This window comes from Armigeres subalbatus, chromosome 2, assembly GCF_024139115.2.
Source record: "Armigeres subalbatus isolate Guangzhou_Male chromosome 2, GZ_Asu_2, whole genome shotgun sequence".
Classification (NCBI taxonomy): Eukaryota; Metazoa; Arthropoda; class Insecta; order Diptera; family Culicidae; genus Armigeres; species Armigeres subalbatus.
In genome coordinates, this window is record NC_085140.1 from 185654662 (window position 1) to 185682290 (window position 27629).

Sequence of the window (27629 nt, forward strand, 5' to 3'; positions counted from 1 at the left end):
ATCGAATCCAATTTTCAAGATATTTTGCTTGAAACTCGCAAATTTCCTCTCAGTGTTTACTGTACACTTTAGGATTTTCTCACATGGAATTATCATTATGTTTATCTTTAAAAAAATAATTACAAAGATTTCGTCAATTTACCGCATCGTATAAATTAACGTGTCGAATGTTAAATTAATTCATACCCTCCACTTATGTTGAAACCGTAGATATTGTACGTGGATTTCCCTATTGGACCCGACCGTTCGAAATAGTCACTCCTTAAACGGTCGTTGAAATCGCCGTTTTCACCTTCACACCCATCTTCATAGTAAAATCTGTCAAAACTGGCAAGTCTGCCACGTGCTTTTTGCTGTTTCCCTCGGACTTCTCTTTCTTTTTCCGATGTTTTGACATCTGTTTTGAAAAAAACAAGGTAATCTACCAAACATTTATTGAGTTTGGCAAACCTTGCTGGAAAAGGGAACGTTTGAAATAGGCAAGTGCACCGACCTTCGAATCCATTGGTCAAGTAAATCCACAATATTTATATTCAAAATGACGCCGTAAAATTGAAATTTGTTAAAAATGAGCTATATTTAGTATGAGTTGATTTATACGTGTAATCTCTCGTCTGCGCTCATCAGAATGCACAAAACCTCTCTCAATGCGATGGATACTTTTTGACAGCTTACTTTGAAGATTCTTTGACACTCGTTTTGACTCTATCCGATCCGCTATCCGCAGCTCCCAGATAATGGCCATTTTTTTGTGTTTCGTTATTTAGAGCAAGATTACCGGTGGTGAGTTTAAGCCGTTTGGCAGCGCAGTATCATTACTTGACACTTTACCGGTCGCTAATAAACGCGCTGCTATAACAGTAGCGCGACTGACAGGTGATCAAATTTGGTAGCGCGATAAGAGCGCTGTTATTTGATGAACTGTCAACTGTCAAACGTCACCGGTACGGAATACAGCAACCAAATTGAGCGCCGAAAATAGTGACCGATACGGAATCGAGTGACGAAACTAAAATGAAAGCGCTGCGCGGGTGATTAAAATGCTCGCGACCGATAATGATGCTCTAATGGTCCCCCCTACTTTCGACATTTTTTTGTCTAATTAGGTTCTGCAGCGTCTGTATCTAACCTAAAACTGATGACAGATTAGTAGTACTTCGCGTTGGACTCGGGGGCAACCAACCAATCATGAACTCGAACCTTGTCGGAGTCCTCGTCGGAGTCAGTGGAAAGTACTACTGAACTGTCAAAAAAGTTCATTTGACGAGGACCGAATTCATTCGTGACGTCATGCTGCAGAACCTAATGGACTGGTAACTCTAATTTTGACACTTTGTTTTTTGGTATTTTCGCTTTCATTCGATTTTGATTTTTGTTTCTGCTGCCTCTCAGTCGGGCAGTTCGTCACCAAGTCACCAACCCAAAATTTTATATCAAAAATGGCTGGAGGAATCACCGACATCAAGAAGCTCGAGTACGAGATCTACAAATATTCCAGCTATTCCTCCTCCTATCTGCCCGAGTAAGTATGGATTCCGTTGTGTGTAGTCAGGAGTGCATTCTCGAGGTGGAAGCCGTTCCCACCCGAGTGTATTTCAAGAGATTAGCTCGTCAACAAAAATGTCGCATTAAGTTTGCTTACATCGAAATCTGGCGAGTTAATATTCATTTTGATTTAGAAACAGCAACCTTTGAGACTTTCTGACTCTTGAAAAAGTGTGCTAAGTGAATAAACAACTATTTGATGTTGATTTTGAGTTTTGTTGAATCGGTTAATGTATGAAAATAATATTTTTCAATTCGGAACTACGACCACCATTCGGCAATCGAATTTCTGGTGCATATTTGTGCAACAAATACCTAGTAGAGAATGAAGCTATGAACTACTTGTGAAAATAGGGTAAGAGGTCTAGTAATGTCCTAGTCAACAATTCAAACCATTGACCGTATTCAAATGTCTCCATCAGAGTGTATGTAATACAATCTGGTCTCCATAAGTAATATTTTTAGCACAGTTTGACAAAAAGAGTGCTTTCACCCTACTGTGTGAACTGCATTCTGCGCCGCCGTGTCCTTGTCGACAATGTCGGTTTTGTTGTGATAACACCCCGATTCAAACAAGTGCCAATGCACTTTCGATAGGTCGTTTCCACTCGCTTTCTATTTCATTAGCATTGATTTTTTCTTATATTCCTTCACTTTACAGGAATATTCGTGAAGATAATCCCACCAATCAGACGTCGCGATGGTCATCCAATACCAACAGTCCGCCGCAGTTTCTGGTGCTGAAGCTGGAGCGACCGGCCATCGTGACCAAGATCAAGTTTGGCAAATACGAAAAAACGCACGTCTGCAATTTGCGCAAGTTCAAAATTCTCGGCGGCTTGGAAGAGGATCGGATGCTACAGCTATTCGAAGGGTAAGATTGCCTAAATACCTAGTTATGCGTTTGAAATTCATTTTTTAATTTGCTGAACGTAAAAACCACCACACCTTACGTCCGAGGCATTGGTAGTCACCTCCATTGTCTAGCCTCAGCTTTCATCGTGGTTGATCATCACTTACTTTATGACCCTGGTCGACCGGCAAATCCTCTGTCCCACTACGGCCTTCACCTGCGCCTTTCCCGGCGACCTTTGGGGTGACCTCTTGTTAACTGCCACTCTTCCATTAGGCTGAGGGTCTTACTCGCAGAGTCAGCTCTTTCAGCTTATCAAGGGCTCAACACAAAAAGTTACTATTTTTGATTGAGCTTAATAATAAATTTATTAATGTTACTCACAAAGGGTGTATGTGTGTGTGTGTGGGTTTCGATACGTTGGCCAGCCGGAGTGAATTGCTGATGTCGGGGGTAGCGATAGTTCGTCGTGCAGCGGGTGAACGGGACATCAGCCGTTGTCTTTCGGTGGGCTAAGCTTCTCGCCAGACATGTTATCCAGAGCTATCAAAGCTAACGGGCGACTCTAGGGCGGACTGCCCTTTCCTATGGCTTTTGGGCGACCAGATAAGGTCAGATCGATCCGTATTCGGTGAAGGACGAATCTTCGAGGTATCCACCAGAACTAGCTTGAGCAATTCGGTTTCCGTAGCAATCGCTGGGTCAATTGGGGGGAGGAGTGGTGTTGGTGCGGTTTGTTCAACAGGATTGTAAACTGAGCACTTTCGGGTCCTGACACGTGGATTTGTTAATAAATGCAAGTACCACGAATTAACGATCACTTTGGCACTCTTAGGGACCTAATAGGTCAAATTAGACTTTACAATATGAATTTCACCTTGTTTTAAGGTGAAGCGTTGTGACACTCAAATTGCAATGTGATTGTGTCATAAAAATCATCAACCATGGATTTGTAGTGGTGGAAACTTTCAATACCAATTCAGTAAGCATACACGTGGGATTCATTTTTTGTTAACATCCGACAACAGTAAACATTACCCGCATTCGTAAGAATTCAGCCCAATTTAGAAGCAGTATTAATCAATACAGTCTAAGCAAGGGATTAACTGATGGAATTTGTCAGAAAAGCATTAGTTTTTCTTTGGTTTAGGCGTTTTATGTGTGTTCTGTGTTCGAAAGTATTTTACAAATTTTGTTTTAATTTTATTTTAGCTCTTCGTTTTAAAATATTTTATTTTCTTCTATTTACTCGTGTGCATGCTAATTATTATTATTATGATTTATTGTCAACAGGTGAAATAGACACCCCAATGACCGCTATCCTAAAATAAATACATTAACTACGTACATACGTTAGCTTATAGTCAAGAGCGAAAAATATGCTGAAAATTACGCTTATTTGTTTCTCGCGACACATTAAAATCAAACACAGAATAACACGTATTGAATAAACGGGACATGCTTCGGACCGGCTCATGTAGTCCATAGTTAGTTTTGGCTGCAGGAAGATTGATGAACGAGTGTGATCGGAGATTATGGCGGCGAGTGTTAATGTCCAGCAAGCTGAGCAACGTTGGGCAGTCGATGTTTCCTTGCATCGCCCATCAAGCAGGCCTGAGCTACGTTACGCCTTGCATCAAGAGAGTCGTGGTTAATAAGCTAACAACGGCTACTGTAGCTTGGTAGGTTGAACGGATTTCCACCTTAGATGTCGTATAGCAAAGCGCGAATTTCCTTTGGATTGCTTCGATGCGCTAAGCTTCGTTTTGGTAATACGGAGCCCAGACAACTGACGAGTACTCCAAGATTGGAGTTTCTTGGCAAAGCGAAACAGGAAGCCTAGTTTTGAAGATGCCTTCAAAACGATATATGCTACATGATCCTTGAATGTCATTTTCGAGTCGATCAAAACTTCGAGATCCTTGACTGTCGATTCGCGTTGAAGCTGAATATCTCCCAAAGCGTAGTCGAATAGGAAGAGCGAATGTTTGCGGCCGAAGGATATGACAGAACATTTTGCGACATTTAATGTCATTCGGTTTATGCATTATCCATTCAGCAAACACTTCGAATTGTTGTTGCAGACACATTGCATCTTGAGGATGCTTTATAGAGTAATATAGCTTCATATCGTCGGCATACGATAGTTTAAGGCATTTGAGCACAAAATTAACGTCGTTCATATACAACAGAAATAAAAACGGACCCAAATGGCTGCCCTGTGGAACGCCAGAACAAACCGGAAAGGGCAGTGAAATGTGATCTCCGATTTTAACCGCCATACTCCGTCCAGTTAAATAGGATTAAAGCCAACCAAGCATGGAGTTATTAATGCCTAATTTGTCAAATTTCGCAATGGCGATCTGATGATTCATCTTGTCGAATGCTGCGGAAAGGTGTTAACCGTATGGTATTATACAACCGACTACATGTTATGTTCAGCCCTTCTGGCAACACTTAACGCTTCTCGCGTTCTATATTTCTGTTCTGTATGAATAAATAATTACTTTGTGTTTGACTGCTTTGACTGCCGTGTGTAACGTTTGTTTTATTGTCTTCTCTCAAGTCCTCGGAAAGTTGATCGTCTCGTGTTCGTTTTGTATTGCGCCGGTCTTCAGGTTATGGTCCCAGTGATGGAGGACAAAACGAAAATTGTCGCGTTCGATGGCACTGGTTTCCACAATTGGAAATTCCGAGTAGAGACAGTTTTGGACATGCACGACTTGCTTGTGTGTCAAAATCGTGAAGTGGTGGATTTTGAAGAACTGCGAGTGGACGCCAACGATTCCACGGAGGTGCGTGGCGAGAAAGAGAAGAAAATCGCCGAATGGAAAGTGAAAGAGAAGAAATACAAGTCAATAATTGTGCAGGCAATCAGTGACAATCAACTGGAATTGATAAAAGATTGCCCGACGCCAAAGCTGATCTGGGATAAATTAAAGAACGTTTTTGAACGCCGAGGTGTCGCCGGACAGCTATTTCTTCGTAAGCAACTCCTAACCTTAAAATATGTCGAAGGAGTAAACACGTGTATGTCAGAGCATTTGCTCCGGTTCGACAAATTGATTCGCGAATTGAAAGGCAGCGGGGCTACAGTGGAAGAAGCTGACGCAGTGTGCCATTTGCTTGTGACACTGCCGCCATCATTCGATTCCGTAGTGGGGGCAATCGAGACGCTGCCGGGGGACATCACAATGGACTTCGTAAAGAAGCGTCTGTTGGATGTTGACATCAAGCAAAGAAATGTGGATACAGTGGATGAAACGTGTGGAGAAAGTGGCGTGGCAATGGCAACCAAGCAAAAAAAGAGAAAAATAAGATGTTATCAGTGCGGAAAGTTGGGTCACCGAAAGGCCGAGTGTCGCGAAAACATACAACCAAATATGAATCACCAAAACAAGCCGAAAGCGAAGAGAGATGTGAACAGCCAAAAGGCGAACGTCAGTGCCCAGGAGGAACAAACGGAAATTGCATTCCTGACAGCCGAAGAGAATGATTTCGTTCGTGTTGGTTGGTTCCTCGACTCCGGAGCGACCGAACATATGTTGTGTGATTCAAGTTATTTTTCTTCAATACAAAAGCTCGATCCCCCAATTGAAATTGTAATGGCAAATAGACAGAAGATGACTGCCGAATTTTGTGGTAATGTTACGATGTATTCTGTGGTCGGCGAAACTGTGAAGGAGTGTTCGGCAAGGAATGTGTTGTATTTGCCAAATTTGAGCTGCAATTTATTTTCGGTGAAACGAATCGCAAAGTCAGGACTGCGTGTTTGTTTTTATGGGGATAAGGCGGAAATTGTCAAAAACGATACTGGGGTTGCTGTTGGTCAGCTGAGAGGAAAGTTGTATGAGCTGAACATCTTTTGCAAAAGGAGCGAAATGGGTTCTGCTCTAGTGACCGGGAAAGTTTCGCGGAATGCGGTATTATGGCATCAACGTTTCGGCCACGTCGGCTGTGACAGTCTTCGCGAACTAGTGCGATTCGACATGGTGACAGGATTGACACTGACTAATTTCGATGCGGAATATGTGGTGTGTGAACCGTGTTTATCAGGAAAAATCGAAAAACTTCCGTTTACTTCGGTTGAAGAAAGGCGTTCGTCGCGGCCTTTAGAGTTAATCCACAGTGACGTTTGTGGACCGATAACACCGTATACGTGGAACGGAAAACGTTTTTTCGTCTTGTTCACTGACTGATTTTTCACATTTTTCTGTGATTTATCTGATGGCGACAAAAGATGAAATGATCGATCGTTTTCGTAAATATGAAGCGCTTGTGACGTCCCATTTTGGTACACGGATTGCGAAGCTTCGTACGGATAATGGCAGCGAATATGTTAACAGTGAGATGCGTGCGTTCTGTCGAAAAAGAGGAATAGTGATGCAGCTGACAGTCCCTTACACCCGCAGCAGAATGGCGTTGCCGAACGCCTAAATCGTACGTTAATGGAAAGAGCTAGGGCGCTCCTGGCAGAAAGTGGATTTGGAAAGGAAATGTGGGGTGAAGCAGTATTCACTGCCACCTATATAACAAACCGGTGTCCACCGTCGGCTGTTGAGGAAAAACGAACGCCGTTTGAGCTTTGGAATGGGCGTCGGCCCGATGTGTCGAAGTTGCGGATTTTTGGGTGTGCAGCCTCCATATTCCAAAAGAGCGAAGGAGAAAACTGGATCCCAAATGTCAAAAATTCTATCTTGTGGGATACACTGTAAATGGCTATTGGCTTTGGGATGCCGAAATGAAGAAAATTGTTGTGGGAAGAGACATAGTGTTCGATGAAAACTCTTTATTCTGTGATTGTAAATTGCCAGTGAAGAAGAGTGCTCCGAAGACAATTGAGTTAATGATTGATGATGAGCTGAGCAAGAATGAAGTTCCAGCAGAAGCTGTCGCCCCTGAAGAAGATTCAGATACAGACCTTGAAAATAATCAACAACCATCGACGGTGAGGAGAAGTGAACGAGCTCGGCGACAGCCGGCGTGGTTTGACTGTTATGAAATGGCAGAAACCGCATTGTGTGCAGAGAATTTCGTCGAGAATATCCCGGATTCCGTGGAGGAGCTTCGCAAGCGGAGTGATTGGCCTCAGTGGCAAGCCGCCATAGCGGACGAGATGGCCTCGCTCACCAAGAATAGAACGTGGACTCTAACTTCACTTCCCTCAGGGAAGAATCTCATCGATAGTAAATGGATATTCAAGGTTAAGCATAACGATGAAGGTGATATCTATTGATTTAAAGCGCGGCTCGTAGCAGAGGATTTTCGCAACGCAGAGGATTCGATTATGACAGTACCTACGCTCCAGTGGCTGGATTAACAACACTACGAGTTCTACTAGCCGTTGCAAATCACGATCAAATGCATCTGCATCAACTTGATGTAAAGACCGCTTTCTTGAACGGACGTTTGGATCAAGAAATCTATATGCGCTTACCGACAGAATTCAACACCGGTGGCCTGGTGGCAAAGTTACGGAAGTCATTGTATGGATTGAAGCAGGCCTCCCGGGTGTTTTAATTCTCGATTCCATGAGTTCATCTCTGCTATTGGATTCCGACGCAGCGAAATTGACAATTGTATGTATATTGCGACAATCGCTGGAAAGTTGGTGCTGTTGCTCATTTATGTGGATGACATTTTAATTGCTTGTCGTTCACTGGATGTAATCTCTAAGTTGAAAAGGAAGATGAAAGCAGAATTTGAGATGAGTGATATGAACGAGGTGCATACATTCTTGGGGTTGACTATAGTGAGGCGGCTGAACGAAGGCATTTTGGAGATCAGTCAGAAGCCGTACTTGAAGAAACTTCTTTACCGATTCGGTATGGCCGATTGCAAACCCAAGAAAACACCACTAGATACAAAGTTGAAACTGGATAAATGCAGCGATTCAACCAAATACACTACCAAGCCCTATCGTGAACTTATAGGATGCCTGATCTACGTTGCTGTTACGTCAAGACCCGACATCGCAGCAGCTGTCAACTACTACAGTGCTTTCCAGAGTTGTGCTAGCGATGAGCATTGGAATAGTGCAAAAAGAATTCTACGATACGTCCAAGGATCCCTAGATCTGAAGCTGGTATTCCGACGCAGTGAGAGCAGTGAATTGCTGGAAGGTTATGCAGATTCAGACTGGGCGGGAGATATAGGGGATCGGAAGTCACACTCAGGATATGTATTCCAAGTGAACGAAGCTACTGTTTCATGGACAGCGCAAAAGAAGAAGACAGTAGCGCTGTCATCGGCGGAAGCCGAGTACATTTCGCTAAGTGGGGCGGTGAAGGAAGCCATCTAGTTAAGGATGCTGCTTGAAGATTTTGAACGCGACATCAATGGTCCAACGATTATTCACGAGGATAACCAAGCGTGTATAAGTGTAGCTGAGGATGACAAGATGACAAAGCGGCTAAAACACATTGATGTTCGTTATCGTTTCGTGCAAGATGAGGTTCAGAGGGGAAGTATTTGTTTGAAATATGTGGCAACAGAAGATCAAATTGCAGACATTATGACCAAGTGTCTTACTAGTGTACAATTTGTGATGTTACGTGACTTATTAGCTTGTCATAAGACGAGTTAATACAATCCCATTGAATTCCACCACTTAATTGTATCTTGACAGATACGTATTTCGACCTCAACAGTAAGGCCGACTTCAGTGTCTCGTACTTGACTCGACTTGAAGAAAATGATCGCAGCTTACACTATTTATACTATGCGTAGGTATTTATCTAGGTACTTATCTAGTTACAGTGCTTACTTCTACTCGCTTGTTGCGCTTAATGCTTACGTATAAACTTGAAGAGCCAGGAGCTACCATTTCCTTGATCTTTATTCAACAACCGCATTTGTACCTGTCGGTAGATTTCCAAGCTCTCAGCAACATCAAGTTTCCGCGGAGAAGAGACATTTCTTAAAATTTTAATGTTTGATGTCGTAATTGAATGATTTTCCTGATATACATGTTCAGCTACCTTAGACCTAAACTCATAATTTAATCCCTTATCAGTTTCCCTCTTAGCCTTACTTACTTCTGCCAGATTCTATTATATAGAGTTGCGCAAAGAGGATCTTCTTGCACTTATTCTGAATGATCTTCTTGTTATTCTGTTTGCAACTTTCATTTTTGTTCAACCCTTAAAGTGACTTCATGGGAGTGTTCACTGCTTAAGCTTTTTAATTCGATAAACAAGTCACCCACAGAGTGCAAACACGGGAGTTTCTTGTTGCTACTTTATTGGGGGGTGTATTGAAGTTTTTTGAAGCTGTTTCTAGAACAAATCTAATACATTTCAATTCATGTGTTTTAATTCGCCATAATAATCATAAGACGATAACAATACTTCCGCCTTACCAACAAGCATTTGTTTACTTTGCTCGATAGGTAGACGGTTTGACAGTTCAATAGGTAGATTTGGCTTCACTCTTTGCGTAACTCTATATATAATAGACTCTGACTTCTGCCATATGTTCTTTGAACCTTACATCTAACGATCTTTTTGTTTGACCTACATATACTTTATCACACTGTGAACAATTAATTTGATAAACCCCGGCCTCATTTAACATTTCTACTCTATCCTTCGTGGAGCCCAACAGTGTCTTCAGTTGATTGCTTCTGCTGGAGAATACTAAATCGATGCCGAATTTCCTCAGTCGATGGCGTAGCTGGTGGGTGATGTGTCGATCATAGGGGACCGATACCCTCTTCAGCGGTTCATCGATCGGTGTCAGTGTTGTCAGTTCGTTTTTCCGTAGGTTCCTCTGCTTCTTGTTGATGATTGCTTGTATTGTTCTTTCCTTGTATCCGTTGATCCTCGCTGTTTCCAAGATGTGTTGTAGCTCCTTCGTTTTTCCTTCTTCGCTCAGGGGAATCGTCTGCATCCTGTGGATCATGTGATGAAAAGCTGCCATTTTATGCTGATACGAATGATTTAATGTGTATGGGATGACTCTCATGGTGTTGGTGGGCTTCCTGTAGATTTCGAAGTCTAATGTTGCATTTGTTCCCTTGATAACCAGTAGATCCAAGAAAGGTAATTTACCTTTCTTTTCCTCCTCGTGGGTGAATTTGATGTCCTTATGCACGTTGTTTATCGCTTCCAAAATCCTGGGTAGATCTTTCCGGTTGATAATGCTGAAAATGTCGTCCACGTATCTCCACCATTTCTCGGGTAGTACTCCTTGTTCCTCTAGGTTGTCCTCCAAATTCGCCATGAATAATTCGCACAAAAACGGTGATAGCGGATTTCCCATAGGTGCACCCTTCGTTTGTTTGTAGAAGCTTCCACGGAATGTAAAGTAGTTCTCATTCATGCATAATCTTGCAAGCTTGAGATACATCTTTACTTTTCCTCGCTATGCTGTATCCGTCCGTTGTTCTAGTAGCCAATCCTCCAAAAGGTTCAGAGCATCCTTCACTGGAACGCTTAGGAACAATGCCGCTACGTCGAATGATACCATGATGTCCTCTTCTCCGATGTTTCCTGATTCCAATATCCTCTTGGTGAACTCCTGGGTGTTTACAACTGATCTGCTGGGGAACGGCTTCGGCATACTCTGGAACTCCTTGACTAACCACTTGGCCAAGTTTTGTGTAGGGGATCCCACTGATGAAACTATTTCTCGCATCTCTGTACCTGGCTTATGTATCTTTGGTAGTCCTTTGATCCTTGGTAACACAGGGTTCGTCATTTTAACCCGGGCTTCTCCGATGATCGTCTTGCATTCCTTTATCGTTTTATACGTAAGTCGGATTAGTCCGGGTAGTGGGTCCACTCTCAAATGCCTGTATGGTCCTCCGTTGATTTTTGTCGTCATCTGTTCATCGTAGTCCTCTTTGTCCATTATCACCACTGCGTTTCCTTTGTCCGCCTTCATGTAGTAAACTGGTTTTTCCTTCAACTCCTTTAAAATCCTCTTCTCGTCTTTGTTCGATGTCCCATGATGTCTTGCTTTGATGGCGTCTGCTACGATGTTTCTCACACTGATCTCCCGCTGATCAACATTTCGTGAAATCGCTGTCTCAGTATCCACGATTATCTGCTCTAGGTCCGCTTTCTGGGTTGTCGCATACCCTAACCCCTTGTTGAGGTGTGCTAATTGTTCCTCCGTAAACTGCTGTGTCGAACGGTTAACAACGAATCCCTCGATCATTTGTACTTTAGTATTTTAGTATATGTAGGTCAAACAAAAAGATCGTTAGATGTAAGGTTCAAAGAACATATTGCAGAAGTAAGTAAGTCTAAGTCACAGACCGCATCGTGCATTCGTGCTGTGCGGTTCTTTCTCTCTTTGCGGAAGGAAGTTTTTAATACTACCCGAAGCTATTTTAATTTCAACAGTGCTTCTCAGCGCAATTTGTACCCACTGATCCCGTTACGATCTTTGCAAGGACCCGTGCCTTCGTTTTACGTTGGACCCGTTTGCGGAAGTAAAATTCCGACAAGCGGTGGTAATCCTGCAGGGACACCGTTCTGGGAAAAAACCTCTTAGAAGGTCACGTCTCCACGCTCAGCAATGAGTATTAATAAAAACAAGAGGAAGGAGTCTTTGAATTCTCCACTTCCTTCTAAGAAACAAGGTTTCAAGACCGTCCTGCCAAAGCGCGGAAAAAATAGAAGGAAGCTGGAGAATTCAGATATTCCTTCAAACTCTAATGTCGGAAATAATTTTTCTCCTGTCGAACTGAGCAATCAGTTCGATTTGATTAATGATGATATTGAGCAAATCGAATCTAGCCCAGGTGATTCGATTCATGCGATAAAGCAAAGGATTCCGCCGATTGTGGTATCTGTTGCCGAGTTTTCTGGCTTTAGGAATGAGATTTTGAGTAACCTTCAGGGGATCAAGGTTTCATTTCAGATTGCTAGGAAGGGTGACTGCCGCGTTTTGCCGGGATCCTTTGACGATCGCAAACGTCTTCTTCAGTATTTAACTGAGAAGCGCCATAAATTCTTCACATACGACGACAAAACTGAGCGATTGTTCAAAGTCGTCTTGAAAGGTCTCCCAGTGATGACAAATCACTGGATGAGATTAAAATTGAAATTTCTCAATTACTTGGATTTTCACCAGTCCAAGTAATTAAGATGAAAAAGAAATCCCATTCTGGTACTTCCCAGAGGGCATTTCTCAAGAATTTTATTTAGTTCATTTTAACAAAGTGAACTAAATAATATGAAAAGTTTGGAAAAGGCCTGTATTATGTCCCATGTCCGTGTTACATGGGTACATTTCCGCAGGCCTGGGGAAATTTCCAAAACCCCACCCAGTGCCGTAAGTGCCAAAAGTGGGGTCATGGAACCAAACATTGTCACATGGATGCTAAATGCATGATTTGTGGTGGAACCTCTCACGCCAAGGACGCATGTCCTGTGAGAGAAGATTCCAATAAATGTAAATGTGCTAATTGTGGGGGCAATCATAAATCCAATTTATGGGAATGTCCTTCACGCAATTGTTTTGAATTCCCGTGCAAAATTGATGACGGGAAATTCCAATCGGATCCCAGATTCGACGGGTAGAAATTTTTCAAACGCTCAAATTTCGAAACCGGTTACCGGTCGAGCAATTCATACCCACCACAATTCACAAACAAATTTTGCCGCTCGTCAACGGGTACACACTTACCTCATTTCACCGTATTCGGTAAATTTTACCGAAATCTCAACAGCTGAACTGTTCGGTAATTTATTTTACAGATTTTTTGTAATTTTCTCCATTGCTCAACTGTCAAAATCACCGAAAATCAGTAAAAATATTTACCGAACAGTTCTGCTGTTGAGATTTCGGTAAAATACCGAATTCGGCGATTTATTTTAAGTGTGTAGCAAGCACTTCAGTAAATTCCAATTTTTCGAATGTACCTACGTATGCAAACATCGCTGCTGGTAGACAAAATTTCTCTTCTCAAAATGAGGTTTATACCCATGTCCCAACGGTGAATAACGGTCATGTTGCCGATTCAGGTAGCATGACTGCTTCCGATTTTGATTTTTAACTGAACAATTGCATCACATGATTGATGCAATGTTCAAAGCAAATACCATTCCTGAAGCTGTTCAGGTTGGTATAAAGTACACACAAAAAATTGTTATCGGACTCCGTTTCAATGGATCCAAATAATTGTGTGAAAGTTCTAAATTGGAATGCCCGCTCTCTAAAGGGTAAGGAAGATGAATTATTCAACTTCCTTTCAGTTCATAATGTGCATATTGCCATTATATCTGAAACGTATTTAAAACCAGGACTCTCCATTAAAAGAAATCCAAACTATTTTATCTACAGAAATGATCGTCTTGACAGCGCCTGTGGTGGGGTCGCCATTGTCATTAATAGACGTATCAAACATAAATTTTTTTCTTCGTTTGAAACCAAAGTTTTTGAAACCTTGGGAGTTTCTGTTGAAACAAATTTTGGACAATTTTCCTTCATTGCAGCCTACTTGCCTTTTCAATGCAATGGGCAGCTCAAGAATTTGTTGAAAGCTGATCTTCAAATTCTGACTCGCAACAAATCAAAATTCTTCGTAATTGGTGACTTCAATGCCAAACACCGTTCATGGAATAATGCTCAAAGCAATTCCAATGGTAAAATTTTATTTGAAGATTGTTCTGCGGGATATTATACTATTCAATATCCCAATGGACCAACTTGTTTTCTTCCAGTCGAAATCCTTCTACAATTGATTTAGTTTTAACGGATTCAAGTCAGCTGTGTGGCCAATTGGTAACTCATGCTGACTTTGACTCTGATCATCTTCCTGTGACATTTGAAATCTCACAAGAAGCCATTTATAATCCAATCAGCTCTACTTTTAATTATCATAGAGCTGATTGGGATTTATATAAAACGTATATCGATAGGAATTTTGATGTTGATATTCCTCTCGATACCAAAAGTGATATTGATAGTGCTCTCGTATCTTTGACAAATTTAATTGTCGAAGCCAGAGGCATTGCAATTCCTAAATGTGAAATTAAATTCAACTCCATTATTATTGACGACGATCTTCAGCTACTGATCCGTCTTAAAAATGTGAGAAGAAGGCAATACCAAAGAACTCGCGATCCCGCGTTGAAAGTTATTTGGCGAGATTTGCAAAATGAAATTAAAAAACGTTTCGCTATTCTGAGAAATATCAACTTTGAGAATAATGTCTCGAAGTTGGATCCCAGTTCGAAACCCTTTTGAAAATTAACGAAAATTCTAAAAAACCTCAAACGACACTTCCAGCGCTTAAAAAGGGAAATAAAATTTTATTAACAAATGGTGAAAAAGCTCAATAAATTGCTTAGCAGTTTGAGAGTGCCCATAATTTTAGTCTAGGTCTCACTAGTCCAATTGAGGATCAGGTTACACGGAGCTTCGAAAACATTCTCCATCAAGAGAATGTTTTTGACCTTTCGTTGGGAACTAATTTGGATGAAGTGAGATCTATTACTAGAAAATTTAAAAATATGAAAGCCCCAGGTGATGATGGTATTTTCTATATACTTATTAAAAAACCTCCTGAGAGCCACTCATCCTTTTTGGTTATTTTTTTAACAAATGTTTTCAATTGGCATACTTCCCAGATTAATGAAAAAACGACAGAGTTGTTCCAATTTTGAAGCCGGAAAAATCCTGCTGAGGCTTTTAGTTATCGCCCAACCAGTTTGCTTTCTTCAATAAGCAAACTGTTTGAAAAGATTATTTTAAATAGAATGATGGTTCATATTAATGACAATTCTATTTTTGCTGATGAGCAATTTGGTTTTCGCCATGGGCATTCAACCACCCATCAGTTATTAAGAGTTACGAACTTAATTCGGCTCAACAAATCTGAAGGATATTCGACTGGAGTTGCTCTTCTTGATATAGAGAAAGCATTTGACAGTGTTTGGCATGAAGGTTTGATTGTAAAATTGATGAATTTTAATTTTCCTCTGTACATCATTAAACTGATCCAAAATTATTTATCAGATCGCTCACTGCAGGTAAACTATCAGAATACTAAATCTGATAGATTACCTGTAAGGGCTAGTGTCCCCAAGGCAGCATACTGGGGCCCATATTGTATAACATTTTTACTTCTGACTTACCTGATTTACCACCAGGGTGTCAAAATCTTTGTTTGCAGATGACACAGGTCTCTCAGCCAAAGGGCGTAGCCTTCGTGTCATTTGTAGTAGATTGCAAAAAGTTTGGATATTTTCTCCACTTACTTGCAAAAATGGAAATTTTCCCGAATGCTTCCAAAACTCAGCTTATAATTTTCCCACATAAGCCGAGAGCTTCTTATTTGAAACCTTCTAGCAGACATATTGTCACTATGAATAGGGTTCCAATTAATTGGTCTAGCGAAGCTAAATATTTAGGACTTCTGCTAGATCAAAAATTAACTTTTTAAAAATCACATTGAAGGCCTTCAAGCCAAATGTAACAAATATATTAAGTGCCTATATCCACTTATAAACAGAAAATCAAAACTTTGTCTTAAGAACAAACTTTTGATTTACAAACAAATTTTTAGACCTGCCATGTTGTATGCTGTGCCAATATGGGCTAGTTGCTGCAATACCAGAAAGAAGGCACTCCAGAGGATTCAAAATAAAATTTTGAAAATGATTCTGAAGTTGCCTCCGTGGTATAGTACCAATGAACTTCATAGAATTTCTAATATTGAGACATTGCAACAAATGTCCAACAAAATAATTTCCAATTTTAGACAAAATCGTTGCAATCTTCTATTGCAACGATTAACTCCTTGTACCCTTAGTATAAAATAGGTTAAGTTTAGTTTAAGTTGAAAACATTGTAATTCCTACATGGTTCAATTCAACCAGAGGAAAAATTCTAACTGCCAGAGGCAATTGAAATGTATTAATAATAACTAAAAAGTAACATAGCAAATAAGGATGATAGTGTTAAGAAAACACGGAACACCTAGTCTAAGAGATGAATGCATGTATTAGATAATTAGCAAATAAAATTAGTTAAAAAAAAAAGTAAGTCTAAGAGGGAAACTGATAAGGGATTAAATTATGAGTTTAGGTCTAAGGTAGCTGAACATGTATATCAGGAAAATCATTCAATTACGACATCAAACTTTAAAATTTTAAGAAATGTCTCTTCTCCGTGGAAACTTGATGTTGCTGAGAGCTTGGAAATCTACCGACAGGTACAAATGCGGTTGTTGAATAAAGATCAAGGAAATGGTAGCTCCTGGATCTTCAAGTTTATACCTAAGCATTAAGCGCAACAAGCGAGTAGAAGTAAGCACTGTAACTAGATAAGTACCTAGATAAATACCTACGCATAGTATAAATAGTGTAAGCTGCGATCATTTTCTTCAAGTCGAGTCAAGTACGAGACACTGAAGACGGCCTTACTGTTGAGGTCGAAATACGTATCTGTCACGATACAATTAAGTGGTGGAATTCAATGGGATTGTATTAACTCGACTTATTAGGTTTATCGGCTTGAAGGGGGGTGTTAACCGTATGGTATTATACAACCGAATACATGTTATGTTCAGTCCTTCTGGCAACACTTAACGCTTCTCGCGTTCTATATTTCTGTTCTGTATGAATAAATAATTACTTTGTGTTTGACTGCTAAAGAGTACACACGTTTGTTTTATTGTCTTCTCTCAAGTCCTCGGAAAGTTGATCGTCTCGTGTTCGTTTTGTATTGCGCCGGTCTTCAAAAGGTCAGTGGAAGTGAAAAGGAAGTGAAACACGTTAGGTTAGTGGTCGTCGATCTTTTAGGCATAAACCCGTGTTGGTCGTTCGATATGTAATGTGCATACTTTTGAACCAATCCTTTGAGAATAATCAGCTTAGAAATGGTGCTTAGCGCAGCTATTCCCCGGTAATTTGAAAAGTCCCCTTGCGTCCTTTTTTGAAAACTGGGAATAAATATGATTGTTTCCAGCAGTTCGGAAATAATCCGGTAGTCAATGAGAGGTCGAATACTGCAGCTAACGGCTTTGCAAGCGTATCAGCGCAGCGTTTCTCAATAAGAGACGGAATACAATCCGGGCCACATCCAATTGAAGTTTTCAATTCCTTACTAGCTGTTATTACATTATCGTCGGTTGCTCAGCGGCTTCAAAACGGGGAATATTTCTGGTGGCGTTGGTTACAGCCTGAGGGTCGAGGTGCTCATTTGTAAAGACACTACTAAATTCGGAACGAAACAAATTGACCATGTCGTGGGTAGTTTCGGAATCGCATAAACCATCTGCCATCGAAGAAAGCGGTCCTGATTCCTCTCGTTGTTCGTAGACGTACCGCCAAAAACTTTTAGGGTTAGTCTTGAGTCGACTTTGTAGACGATTTTGAAAAACGTTATAAAGGTGGTCGTTGTGTTGCTGATAGTCAGAGTTTGCCTTCAAATAACTGGCTCTTGTAGAATCAGAACGATACTTGCTATGTTGTCTGAGAGCCGCGCGCTTCACTCTTTTGAGGTTTTTGAGGTGAGCATTAGACCAGGCTGGCTTAACCGGTTTGGATATGGATTTCAGCGGAACGAACTGATCAATAGCGTACAGTAATATACTTGACACAGTCGATGCAGCGAACTCGGCGTCGAAGTCTTGAAGAATAGCGTCCCAGTCAACGTGTGCAAGAAAATCATTCATGCCGTTGAAATTGGCCTTATTAAAGTCGTACGAAACGCTTTCAGACGGCTCGTAGAAGCGACAGTACGGATTTATCTTAAGATGTGTCAGTATGGGAGGATGATGTGGACCGATTTTAACGAGCGGAGATGGAGCCTGTATAATCGAACAGCTCTCACGCAGTTCGTCGCTAACGAAGCAAAGGTCAAATATCGTTTTCATTTTCGACTGCATTCATTTGTTTCAATCCTGCTGTGCTGTACGCGTCGAGTAGCCCACGAGACGTCTGGCCAATCAAGGATCTTGAAGGGACCGGAAACAGAAACCCCAACGTGTGGCGCTGCCAAGTGATCGAGCTCAGGTGGAAAATCACCCAGGATAATAAAATTGTCTCTTGGTCCCAATTGTGAAACCACCCAGTCAAGTGAATCAAGGTGCCTTTCGACCAGGACTGCGTCGTTAATTAGGTCGGGGGATGTAAACAACACAGACATAGAGAGTGCCATCAACAGTAGATACGGCGATCCATAATTGCTATATAGATGTATTGTTGGGAGGACTGACCAGTCAGGATTTAAAACTAGAGCGAACAGCTATCAAAAACCCTCCTCCAGTGCGTTTGTTGCTATTGAAAAGTGACCTATCTTGTCGATAAATGGAGTATGAGTCGTCGAACAGTTGATTTGTATGCTGCCGTCATACGCATATTTGTCCCATGTTTGCTGGGATTTCCTATGTACATGGGACATTTATGCGTAGAACGGCAGTATAGGTCTTATCGTTGATCCAGGTTTCGGTAAACGCGTACACGTCATAGCAGCCATCGCACAAGGCCAGATGGTATTCGGCAATAGAGCTATTGATTCCGCCGACGTTTTGGTAGTATACCAAAATATTCGGCAGCAGTCCTTTCATCGGAAACAAGCGGTTGAGGAGAACTCAACTCTCGTGAGGCGGAAGTGGAAGCACTGGAAATTGAGACACACTCAGGTACGGAAAACACCGGTAACTGATTGTACTTGCCGGATGTAAGATTTCAGAAGACCCTATTTTCCACCTCAGACAAAGGACCGGGACGGCTGCTGGTCGCAGGCAGCGAGGGCTCGACTAAGCTGAGAGGAGTAGGGGCTTTCTTGAGGCGTGCGGCAGATATGCGTCCCGGTGTCCTGTTGGAAGAAATTGAAAAAGGCAGGCCTGAAGCAAATTGGTTGTCTGTAATGCAAGCTTCGGTACTTTCATCGGAAACGCTTATTCGTGTCGGTGTCCAGTTGTTGTTAGTTGCGGGTAGACTGGAATTAGCATTGGATTCAGAGTACGATAAGCTCAGAATGACATGATACTTGCCTGCGGTAGGAGTTCGGAAGACCCCATCTTCCAGCTCAGACGCAGGACCGGGACGACTATTGGATGCTGGCAGCGGAGGCTCGACTGCGCTGGACGGAATAGGGGCTTCTTTTGGGCTAGCCGCAGATGTGCGTCCCGGTTTCAGCTTGATTGGGAAACGAATACGTTGGCTTGAAGAATTTTGATGGCTAGTCAACGTTGAATGGAGATATTCAGTGGTGCTTAAAACGATAGGAGCTTTCTTGGGACTGTATACTGTACAAGTGCACGTCGTGGAAGTGGAAAGCAGCTGTACTTGCCTGAAGAAGGAATTCGGAAGACCCCGTCTCCCAACTCACACGCAGTACTGGAACGGCTGAAGATCGCAGGCAGGATAGGCTCGACTGCGGTAAGAGGAAAAGGGTCTTCCTTAAAGCTTGCGTCCAGTGCAGGGCTGATGAGAGGTAGATTACTGCTTATTCCATAGCTATAATTTCTTCCGAGGAAACATCCAGCGGATCGACGGCTGTGGCTTCGGGTCCCGGGCGCCAAAAATTTACGCCCGATCTGTTGTCACTAAACTCCCTGTAGGTAATACCTCTCGGCCAAGTGGAGGTTGACAGTGCCTTAGATTTTAATTCCATACTCATCCCAACTTTGAATGACACGAATGATAAGGTGCCAATATTTTAATTCTTAGGCTTTAGCTAAAGCCTTTGAATGACACGAATGATAAGGTGCCAATATTTTAATTCTTAGGCTTTAGCTAAAGCCTAAGAATTAAAATATTAGCACCTTATCGTCGTCATTCTGAGATAGTATGGAATTAAAATCTAAGGCACTATAAAACTGAAGATATACATTTTACATAGCTATACATAATAATTAAGTATCAAAATATAAATAATTAATGTTACTTTTTAATCGGCAGTCTGCTTAGGGACATTTTGTGTGAACGGTAACACTCTCAAGGTTACTTCGTCTAGCGAATTAGTCTGTGGGTCCAACTAGAGATGTCGTAAACTCCGAGGATCGATCGTAACCAGGGGAAGGCTTTGGACATAACCACCCTCCCCCGAACCCTCCCAAATTGAAAAAAATCAGCTGCGCCGCTTATAGTACATACACACATCATTTTTATTCGAGAACCAAGAGATTAACTACACTCAACCCTCGTCACTTTGGGGGAGGGGGGGGGGGTGTACACCGAATATGACGTAAAAAGAATGTTTGCTGAAATTTCTATAAGAAAATTATTTTGAGCTTTTTAGTGGAATGTCTTCACTTGTCATAAGACGAGTTAATACAATCCCATTGAATTCCACCACTTAATTGTATCTTGACAGATACGTATTTCGACCTCAACAGTAAGGCCGTCTGTTGAGGTCGAAATACGTATCTGTCAAGATACAATTAAGTGGTAGAATTCAATGGGATTGTATTAACTCGTCTTATGACAAGTGATATTTCTAGTATTTCACTTAATTTATTAATCGTTGGATACTTTTAAATACATTCACTTGCGTCTTACATGAGGTATTGAAAGAACTCTCCAAATCCAGGCATATGAGATATTATAAGATCTCCAAATTGTCCTGGAGTTTGAATCAAATGGTCTATCGAATCAACCAAAGCCTTCATGATATCCCAAGCCGTGGTATCAACTCAATTATGTCCTCCGAGGATTTGTCTTTCACTTGCGTCTCAAAACAAGACATATGAGGTGTTGTAAGATCTCCAAATTGTCCTGGAGTTTGAATCAAATGGTCTACCGAATCAACCAAGGCTTCCATGGTGTCCCCAGCCTCGGTGTCAACCCAATTTTGTCCTCCGATTATTTGTCTTTTACTTGCGTCTTCAATTCTTGCATGAAGTTGCAAGATCTCCAAATTATCCTGTAGTTTGAATCTAATGGTCTATCGAATCAACCAAGGCTTCCACGATGTTCCCAGCCGCGGTGTCAACCTAATTTTGCTTTCTGAGTATTAGTCTTTTACTTACGTCTCAAATACAGGCATATGAAATGTTGTAAGATCTCCAAATTGTCCTGGAGTTTGATTCAAATGGTCTACCGAATCAAACAAAGCATTTATGATGTCCTAAGCCGTGGTATCAACTCAATTATGTTCTCCGAGTATTTGTCTTTTACTTGCGTCTCTGAAGAAGACATATGAGGTGTTGTAAGATCTCCAAATTGTCCTGGAGTTTGAATCAAATGGTCTAATGAATCAACCAAGGCTTTCATGGTGCCCCAGCCGCGGTATCAACCCAATTATGTCCTCCGATTATTTGTCTTTCACTTACATCTCAAATTCAGGTATATGAGATGTTTTAAGATCTCCAAATTGCCCTGGAGTTTAGATCAAATGGTCTACCGAATCAACCAAGGCTTATATGATGTCCCCAGCTACGGTTTCAACCCAATTTTGTCTTCTGGGTATTAGTCTTTCACTTGCGTCTCAAATTTTTTGCATGTGAGATGTTGTAAGATCTCCAAATTGTCCTGGAGTTTGAATCTAATGGTCTACCAAATCAACCAAGGCTTCCATGATGTATTCAGTCGCGGTATCAACTCAATTTTACTCCCCGAGTATTTGTCTTTCACTTGTCTCAAATCAACGCATATGAGGTGTTGTAAGATCGCAAAGTTGTCCTGGTGTTTGGATAGCTTGCGAATTGCGTCTCAAATTCTGGCATATAAGATGTTGTAAGATCTCCCAATTGTTCTAGAAATTTAATCAAATAGTCTACCGATTCAACCAAGGCTTCCATTATGTCCACTAAGATTATTTAGAAAACTTATCAAATGAACAATTGTGTTCTCCTAGTATTTATAGTTTACTTGCGATCCTCCAAATTGCCCTAGAGTAGGAACCAAATAGTCTACCAAATCAACCTCGCCTGGAACTAGGTCCCCAATGAAGGTGTGTTCCCATTTTGTATTTATCTTTATTAGCGCGGCTTTCAGCCCTAGGCTGGCTCACCTCGGTTCCCAATTATATCATCCGAGCACATGCACATATTTTATTAATGCAGATGAGATGATCCAGGTTCTCCAAACAGCCCTATGTGCTTAGCATAGGATGCAGCAAATCGCGTCCTCCAAGCACATTTTTTGTACACGAGATGCGATATTCTAGGCCCTCCCAATTGATCTGAAGGGGTCGACAAATAGTCCTCAGTGCTCTAGTCCGCGTCTTCAGAGCCCATGCACATGTTTTGTACATGAAGATGCGATGCTCTAAGTCCTCCAAATTATCCTGCAGTGTGCATCAAGTAGTCTACCAAATCAACCTCGTCTGGAACTATGTCCCCAGCGGAGGTATGTACGTCGAGCTCATGCACATATTACGACAAATACTCGGAGGACATAATTGAGTTGTTACCGCGGCTGGGGACATTATGGAAGCCTTGGCTGATTCGGCAGACAATTTGATTCAAACTCCGAGACAATTTGGAGATCTTACTACATCTCATATGCCTGGATTGAAAACTGAAAAATTGATATTTAGGAGGGTGCCCTTCTTGCCCCGTAGGGATGCTCATCTTGCAACCAGTCAAAAACAGAGTTTTAGTTAAGTCACATTTATCAAGATTAACATTCTTTTTGATGTTCGCGTTCTAGTCTAGATGTTATATATGATGCAACAAAAAAGAACTGTCTTATTGTTATATAGAAAAGCAGGTTTGCTGAGAAGGTATTAAATAAAAGTATCATCCTTTAGGGTGCTCACCTTGCCCGTCCAAGGGCTCCACTCATCTGTCCGTGAAAAATCTACAATAAGTTTTTTTTTTCTTGTTACTTCTCAGTGGTCTCAAGAACGACTCGATCCCGGAAACGTTCAATTTAAAGCACCGTACCGATTCGGGAGAACTGCTACCAATTAAATTCATTCAAATTGTGCCCCTACTTTCGTGGGGCCCCAGTTTTAACTTTTGCATCTGGTACGTCGAGCTGCTTGGAATCGAGGATTCAATCTTTATCATGTCGAACCTGCGCAAGTACAACATGCTGCGAGAGGTGGAAATTGTGCGATTGTTCATGAAGCACTGCCGACAGCAGGGCTACGTTAAAGCATTCAGTGCCCTGCTGGAGGAGACAGGCGTCCGTCTGGAGGATGAAAAAATGACTCAGCTGCACGAAATTCTTGTCAATGAAGGAAATTTCAAGAAGACTGAAGGAATTCTGGTCGAATTTATCAACGGTAAGATAGGGAGAAGGTCGATTCGTAGAACAAAAATAAGTGTATTCAATTTTAGATGGCCTAATGGACGACTACCTCTCAAGGCAGGAATATAAACCGCATTGGAGCATGCAACTGACGCCAGAGCATGAACCACGACCTGGGCGAAGAGGTGGCCATCAACTCATCATCGACCCTCTAACCAGCACCATATATTTGTACGGAGGTTGGGATGGCAGTGAGGATTTGAGTGACCTATGGTGCTACGACGTTAAGTACAATCGTTGGACGTTAGTTCACGAGAGGTCTGAATTGTTGGAAGGGCCAACACCGCGCGCATGCCACAAAATGGTCTACGACACGAAGAACTCGCAAATTTTTATGATCGGACGTTATCTGGACAGTGCTTCCCGCACGGAAGACAATATCAACAGCGATTTCTTCTTGTACAATACCATCAGCAAAACGTGGTGCTTGATCAGCAACGATACCGCTCAAGTCGGTGGCCCGCAGCTGGTATACGACCATCAAATGTGCATCGACGTGGATAAGCAGACGATATACGTTTTTGGAGGTCGCATCCTGGAACCAAAGTGAGTGACATGATTTTATTTTGGTTTTTGCACAACCATTTTCTGTTTATATTTTACATTTGGTCACGCTATTCTACACGAACTTCCTACAAGTTACAGATATTCTTTCTCCTTTAGAAATGAGGAAGAAACAACAGGTGACTACAAGTATTCGGGGCTGTTCTCGTATCACATCAGCACCAACACGTGGAATCATATTCTGGTGGACTGCGGACACCCAACAGCAGCCAGTCCGTACGTGCAGAGTATCAAGTCACGGGTGACACATTCTATGCTTTTCCATCATGTAAGTTTGAGTACTTCTACCATTTGTAAATACTTCATTATCTGAAAAGTTGCTTTTTTCGTTAATCTATTTCTTATATTTTTCTAATTACTTTCAGAAACATCGAAAATTGTACATTTTCGGTGGTCAACGCGGTAAGGACTACATAGCCGATTTCCTGATCTATGATGTCGACAGCAGCGAGCTCACGAACATGACACCGGAAAACGTCGGAACAGATGCGAAGAACGTACCCCAGTCGGGCTTTACCCAGCGGGCGACGATCGACTGCGATAAGGACGAAATTTACGTACTGACCAGTCTGAGCAAAGAAAAGGAACGTCGCGATCTGAACATCAATTCGTTCTGGCTGTTCTCGCTGGCCAAAAAGGAATGGTGTTGCGTATACAAAAGCGATCATTCGATTGGTCAGAACTGTTACCTGAAAAATCAGGTCGCTTGCCCAGAACCTTGCCCCAGGTATGCTCACCAGATAGTGTATGATGCGACCAACCAGGTTCACTTCCTTTTCGGAGGTAACCCTGGTATGAACTCGCACCTCCGGTTGGATGACTTCTGGATGCTGCGACTGGAGAAGCCCACCAGGGAAAACATACTGCGCTACTGTAAATACCTACTTAGAAAACAAGAGTACGAAGAAACCGCCAAGACGAATCCACTCTCTGCGATCTGCTATCTGCAAACGAAGCTGTACGATATTATCGATCACAACGATCCAACACAGTTGAAGGAATTCCACAAGCTAGCTTCGCTCCTGTTCAAATCCGACAGCACCGATTGCGAAACGGAACCGACTAGTCTGCTTGCATGTCCCTTGGGCGGTAGCTTGAAACCAAACAGCCAGAAGCATCCCAACGAGCACGAACCTAACGAAGAAAATGCCAAAATAATGCGGGTTGAATCACCCAAGAGCGTGGACGAAGCTGACGCCTCCAGTATCAGTTCGCTAAGCAGTGAATGCTCCAGTTCGCAAATCGCACGGGCGATTCCCTCGACTTCATCATCCAGCATTTCATCTCGTGTGCGCAACAAGGCTAATGATCAATTGTTCGAGCTCAAAATACGACGCTGTCTGCTATACAACAAACTTGTCGATTTGCTTCCGGAACAACTCTGTCAGCCAAAGAAGAACATCAGCGACTTTGTAATTCTCTAAACACTTGACATTGCCCAGAGTATATCATTTCCCTTGTTTTGCAATATTTCTTTTTTATTGTGTAGTACTTTGTAAAGTTTTTCAAATTCTCAGACTGCTACTAACATCGGTACGGATTTAGGCCAATAAAAGGAAACGGATATGTGATATCTTAACCCCCGCATCCCTACCCCCAACTACACTGTTAGCGCCGGAAACAGGTCGAATGCTATCTCGAAATCAGTCAATTCTCGCTTTAGGCTTAGTTCAGTCATTCAAGATAGGTTTCCACAACACCGTTCGATAACCGTTAGGAAGGACAATCAATTGTAAAGACCGACGAAAGAGTCAACTAATTTGGACGACGGCGTTACATAGCTATTGTTGTAATGACTTCATTTGTCTAGTATTCTGCAACCGACACTAAACCAGAACGACGTAAAGGAAGTTACATTTCGTTTATTATTAATTTTAAATATCGCTTTTTAAGGCAACAATAGTCATTCTGCTTAGGCTTCCCTCGGTTGTGTAATTGTCATTTTTTTTCCAATGATTTTGTTACTCAAAAAGTGCTGTTCTTAGGTTATTAAATAAATCTTAAAATCTATGAAAATCAAAGTGTTACTATTTTTATTGAGAATTATTCACAAAATATACATATACAGTCAAACCTCCATGAGTTGATGTTGACGCGATATGTCGAGAATGTTTCAACCCATGAACATCCTAGACCGGACCGAGAATCGACTCATGGAGGTTTGACTATTTTATATCTATTCTTGTTTGAAATATAGGTTTTCTTTCTATGATAAGCGTGATGTAGACAGGACCGTGGCACGGCAAATGCTGGGTACCATTGGTACTTCGCGTACCTGAAGGAATAAAATAGACCCCATCTCGCGTTCGCTAGCCTCATACCCAGCAACTCATATCCCTACCTCCTCGTGGTGCTGGCTGGGATACGAGCAACCTTAGGGAAGATCGGGTAACCAACCCCGGTGGGAACTATGGTTGTATGCTGACAGGGAAGGGGGAGGGGGTTTGCTCCTCTCCGGAGATGCAAATCTTACTGAGTCTGTTCTCCATGTCAGGATCGGCTCACAACAGCGCTGATCATCGTCCGAGTTCCAGCGAGGGACTCTAAGTGAAACTGAGCACCATGGTCCACCGGGAATAAGCAGGAATGGTCCTCTGGAAATTTAGTGGGTTTGGTGTCAGGGCCAGCCTTTAAAAAAACATACGCAACGAACAATCAACAAGAGAGTATGGACCGGAACCATCGGCGAAGACCACTGCGACGAAAAGGGACTAGCCATTGGAAACGCGATTCGTGGAATTGCAAATCTTTCAACTTCGTCGGGAGCACACGCATACTCGCCGATGTACTCAAGGACCGTGGATTCGGCATCGTAGCGCTGCAGGATCAATGGTGCGAACGTGTAAAGGTAATCATACCATCTACCAGAGTTGCGGCAACACACACGAGCTGGGAGCAGCTTTCATAGTGATGGGCGATAGGCAGAGACATGTGATCGAGTGGTGACCGATCGATGAGAGAATATACAGCTTGAAGATCAAAAGCCGGTTCTCCAACTTTAGCAGAATCAACGTGTAGCGCCCACACTTCAGAAGCACTCATGATGATAAGGACGCATTCTTCGCGCAATTCGAACGTAAGTACGACAGCTGCTAAAGTCACGACGTCAAGATCACCACAGGAGATTTGAATGCTCAGGTTGGCCAAGAGAAAGAATTTTGACTGACTATTGGGAAGTTCAGCGCTCACCGACGAACGAAAACGGCCTACGACTAATTGATTTCGCCGCCTCCAGGAATATGGCCATTCGCAGCACCTACTTTCAACACAGCCTTCCGTATCGGTACACCTCGTGATCACCACTGCAGACAGACTCACAAATCGACCACGTTCTGATTGATGAACGGCACTCTCCGACATTATCGACGTCAGGACATATCGTGACTCTGACCACTATTTGGTGATGGTTAAACTGCGTCCAAAACTATCCGTCATCAACAATGTTCTGTACGGACGACCGCCGCGGTACGACCTAGAGCGACTGAAGCAACCTGATGCAT

General features: G+C 42.1%; 1 protein-coding gene across 3 annotated transcripts; it reads left to right on the plus strand.

Annotated features, from left to right (window-relative positions):
- Positions 1-1364: 1364 nt before the first annotated feature.
- LOC134211370 (muskelin) lies at positions 1365-26150 on the plus strand. Of its 3 annotated transcripts, none has more exons than XM_062688165.1 (6): positions 1365-1522; positions 2207-2419; positions 23145-23539; positions 23595-24111; positions 24205-24397; positions 24495-26150. In XM_062688165.1, exons 1-6 carry the CDS (start codon positions 1440-1442, stop codon positions 25551-25553), a joined length of 2460 nt encoding a protein of 819 aa, XP_062544149.1. In that variant the 5' UTR covers positions 1365-1439; the 3' UTR covers positions 25554-26150. The 3 variants fall into 3 exon arrangements, with proteins under 3 accessions (XP_062544149.1, XP_062544151.1, XP_062544152.1); XM_062688167.1 differs by having other exon boundaries at positions 24211-24397; XM_062688168.1 differs by having other exon boundaries at positions 24229-24397.
- Positions 26151-27629: the final 1479 nt, after the last annotated feature.

Excerpts from the sequence above, each read along its gene's own strand:
- LOC134211370 (XM_062688165.1), top strand. The coding sequence starts at position 1,440 with ATGGCTGGAGGAATCACCGACATCAAGAAGCTCGAGTACGAGATCTAC. Across the intron at positions 1,523-2,206 it reads TCCTCCTCCTATCTGCCCGA|GAATATTCGTGAAGATAATC; the intron begins GTAAGTATGGAT and ends TTCACTTTACAG. Across the intron at positions 2,420-23,144 it reads ATGCTACAGCTATTCGAAGG|TGGTCTCAAGAACGACTCGA; the intron begins GTAAGATTGCCT and ends GTTACTTCTCAG.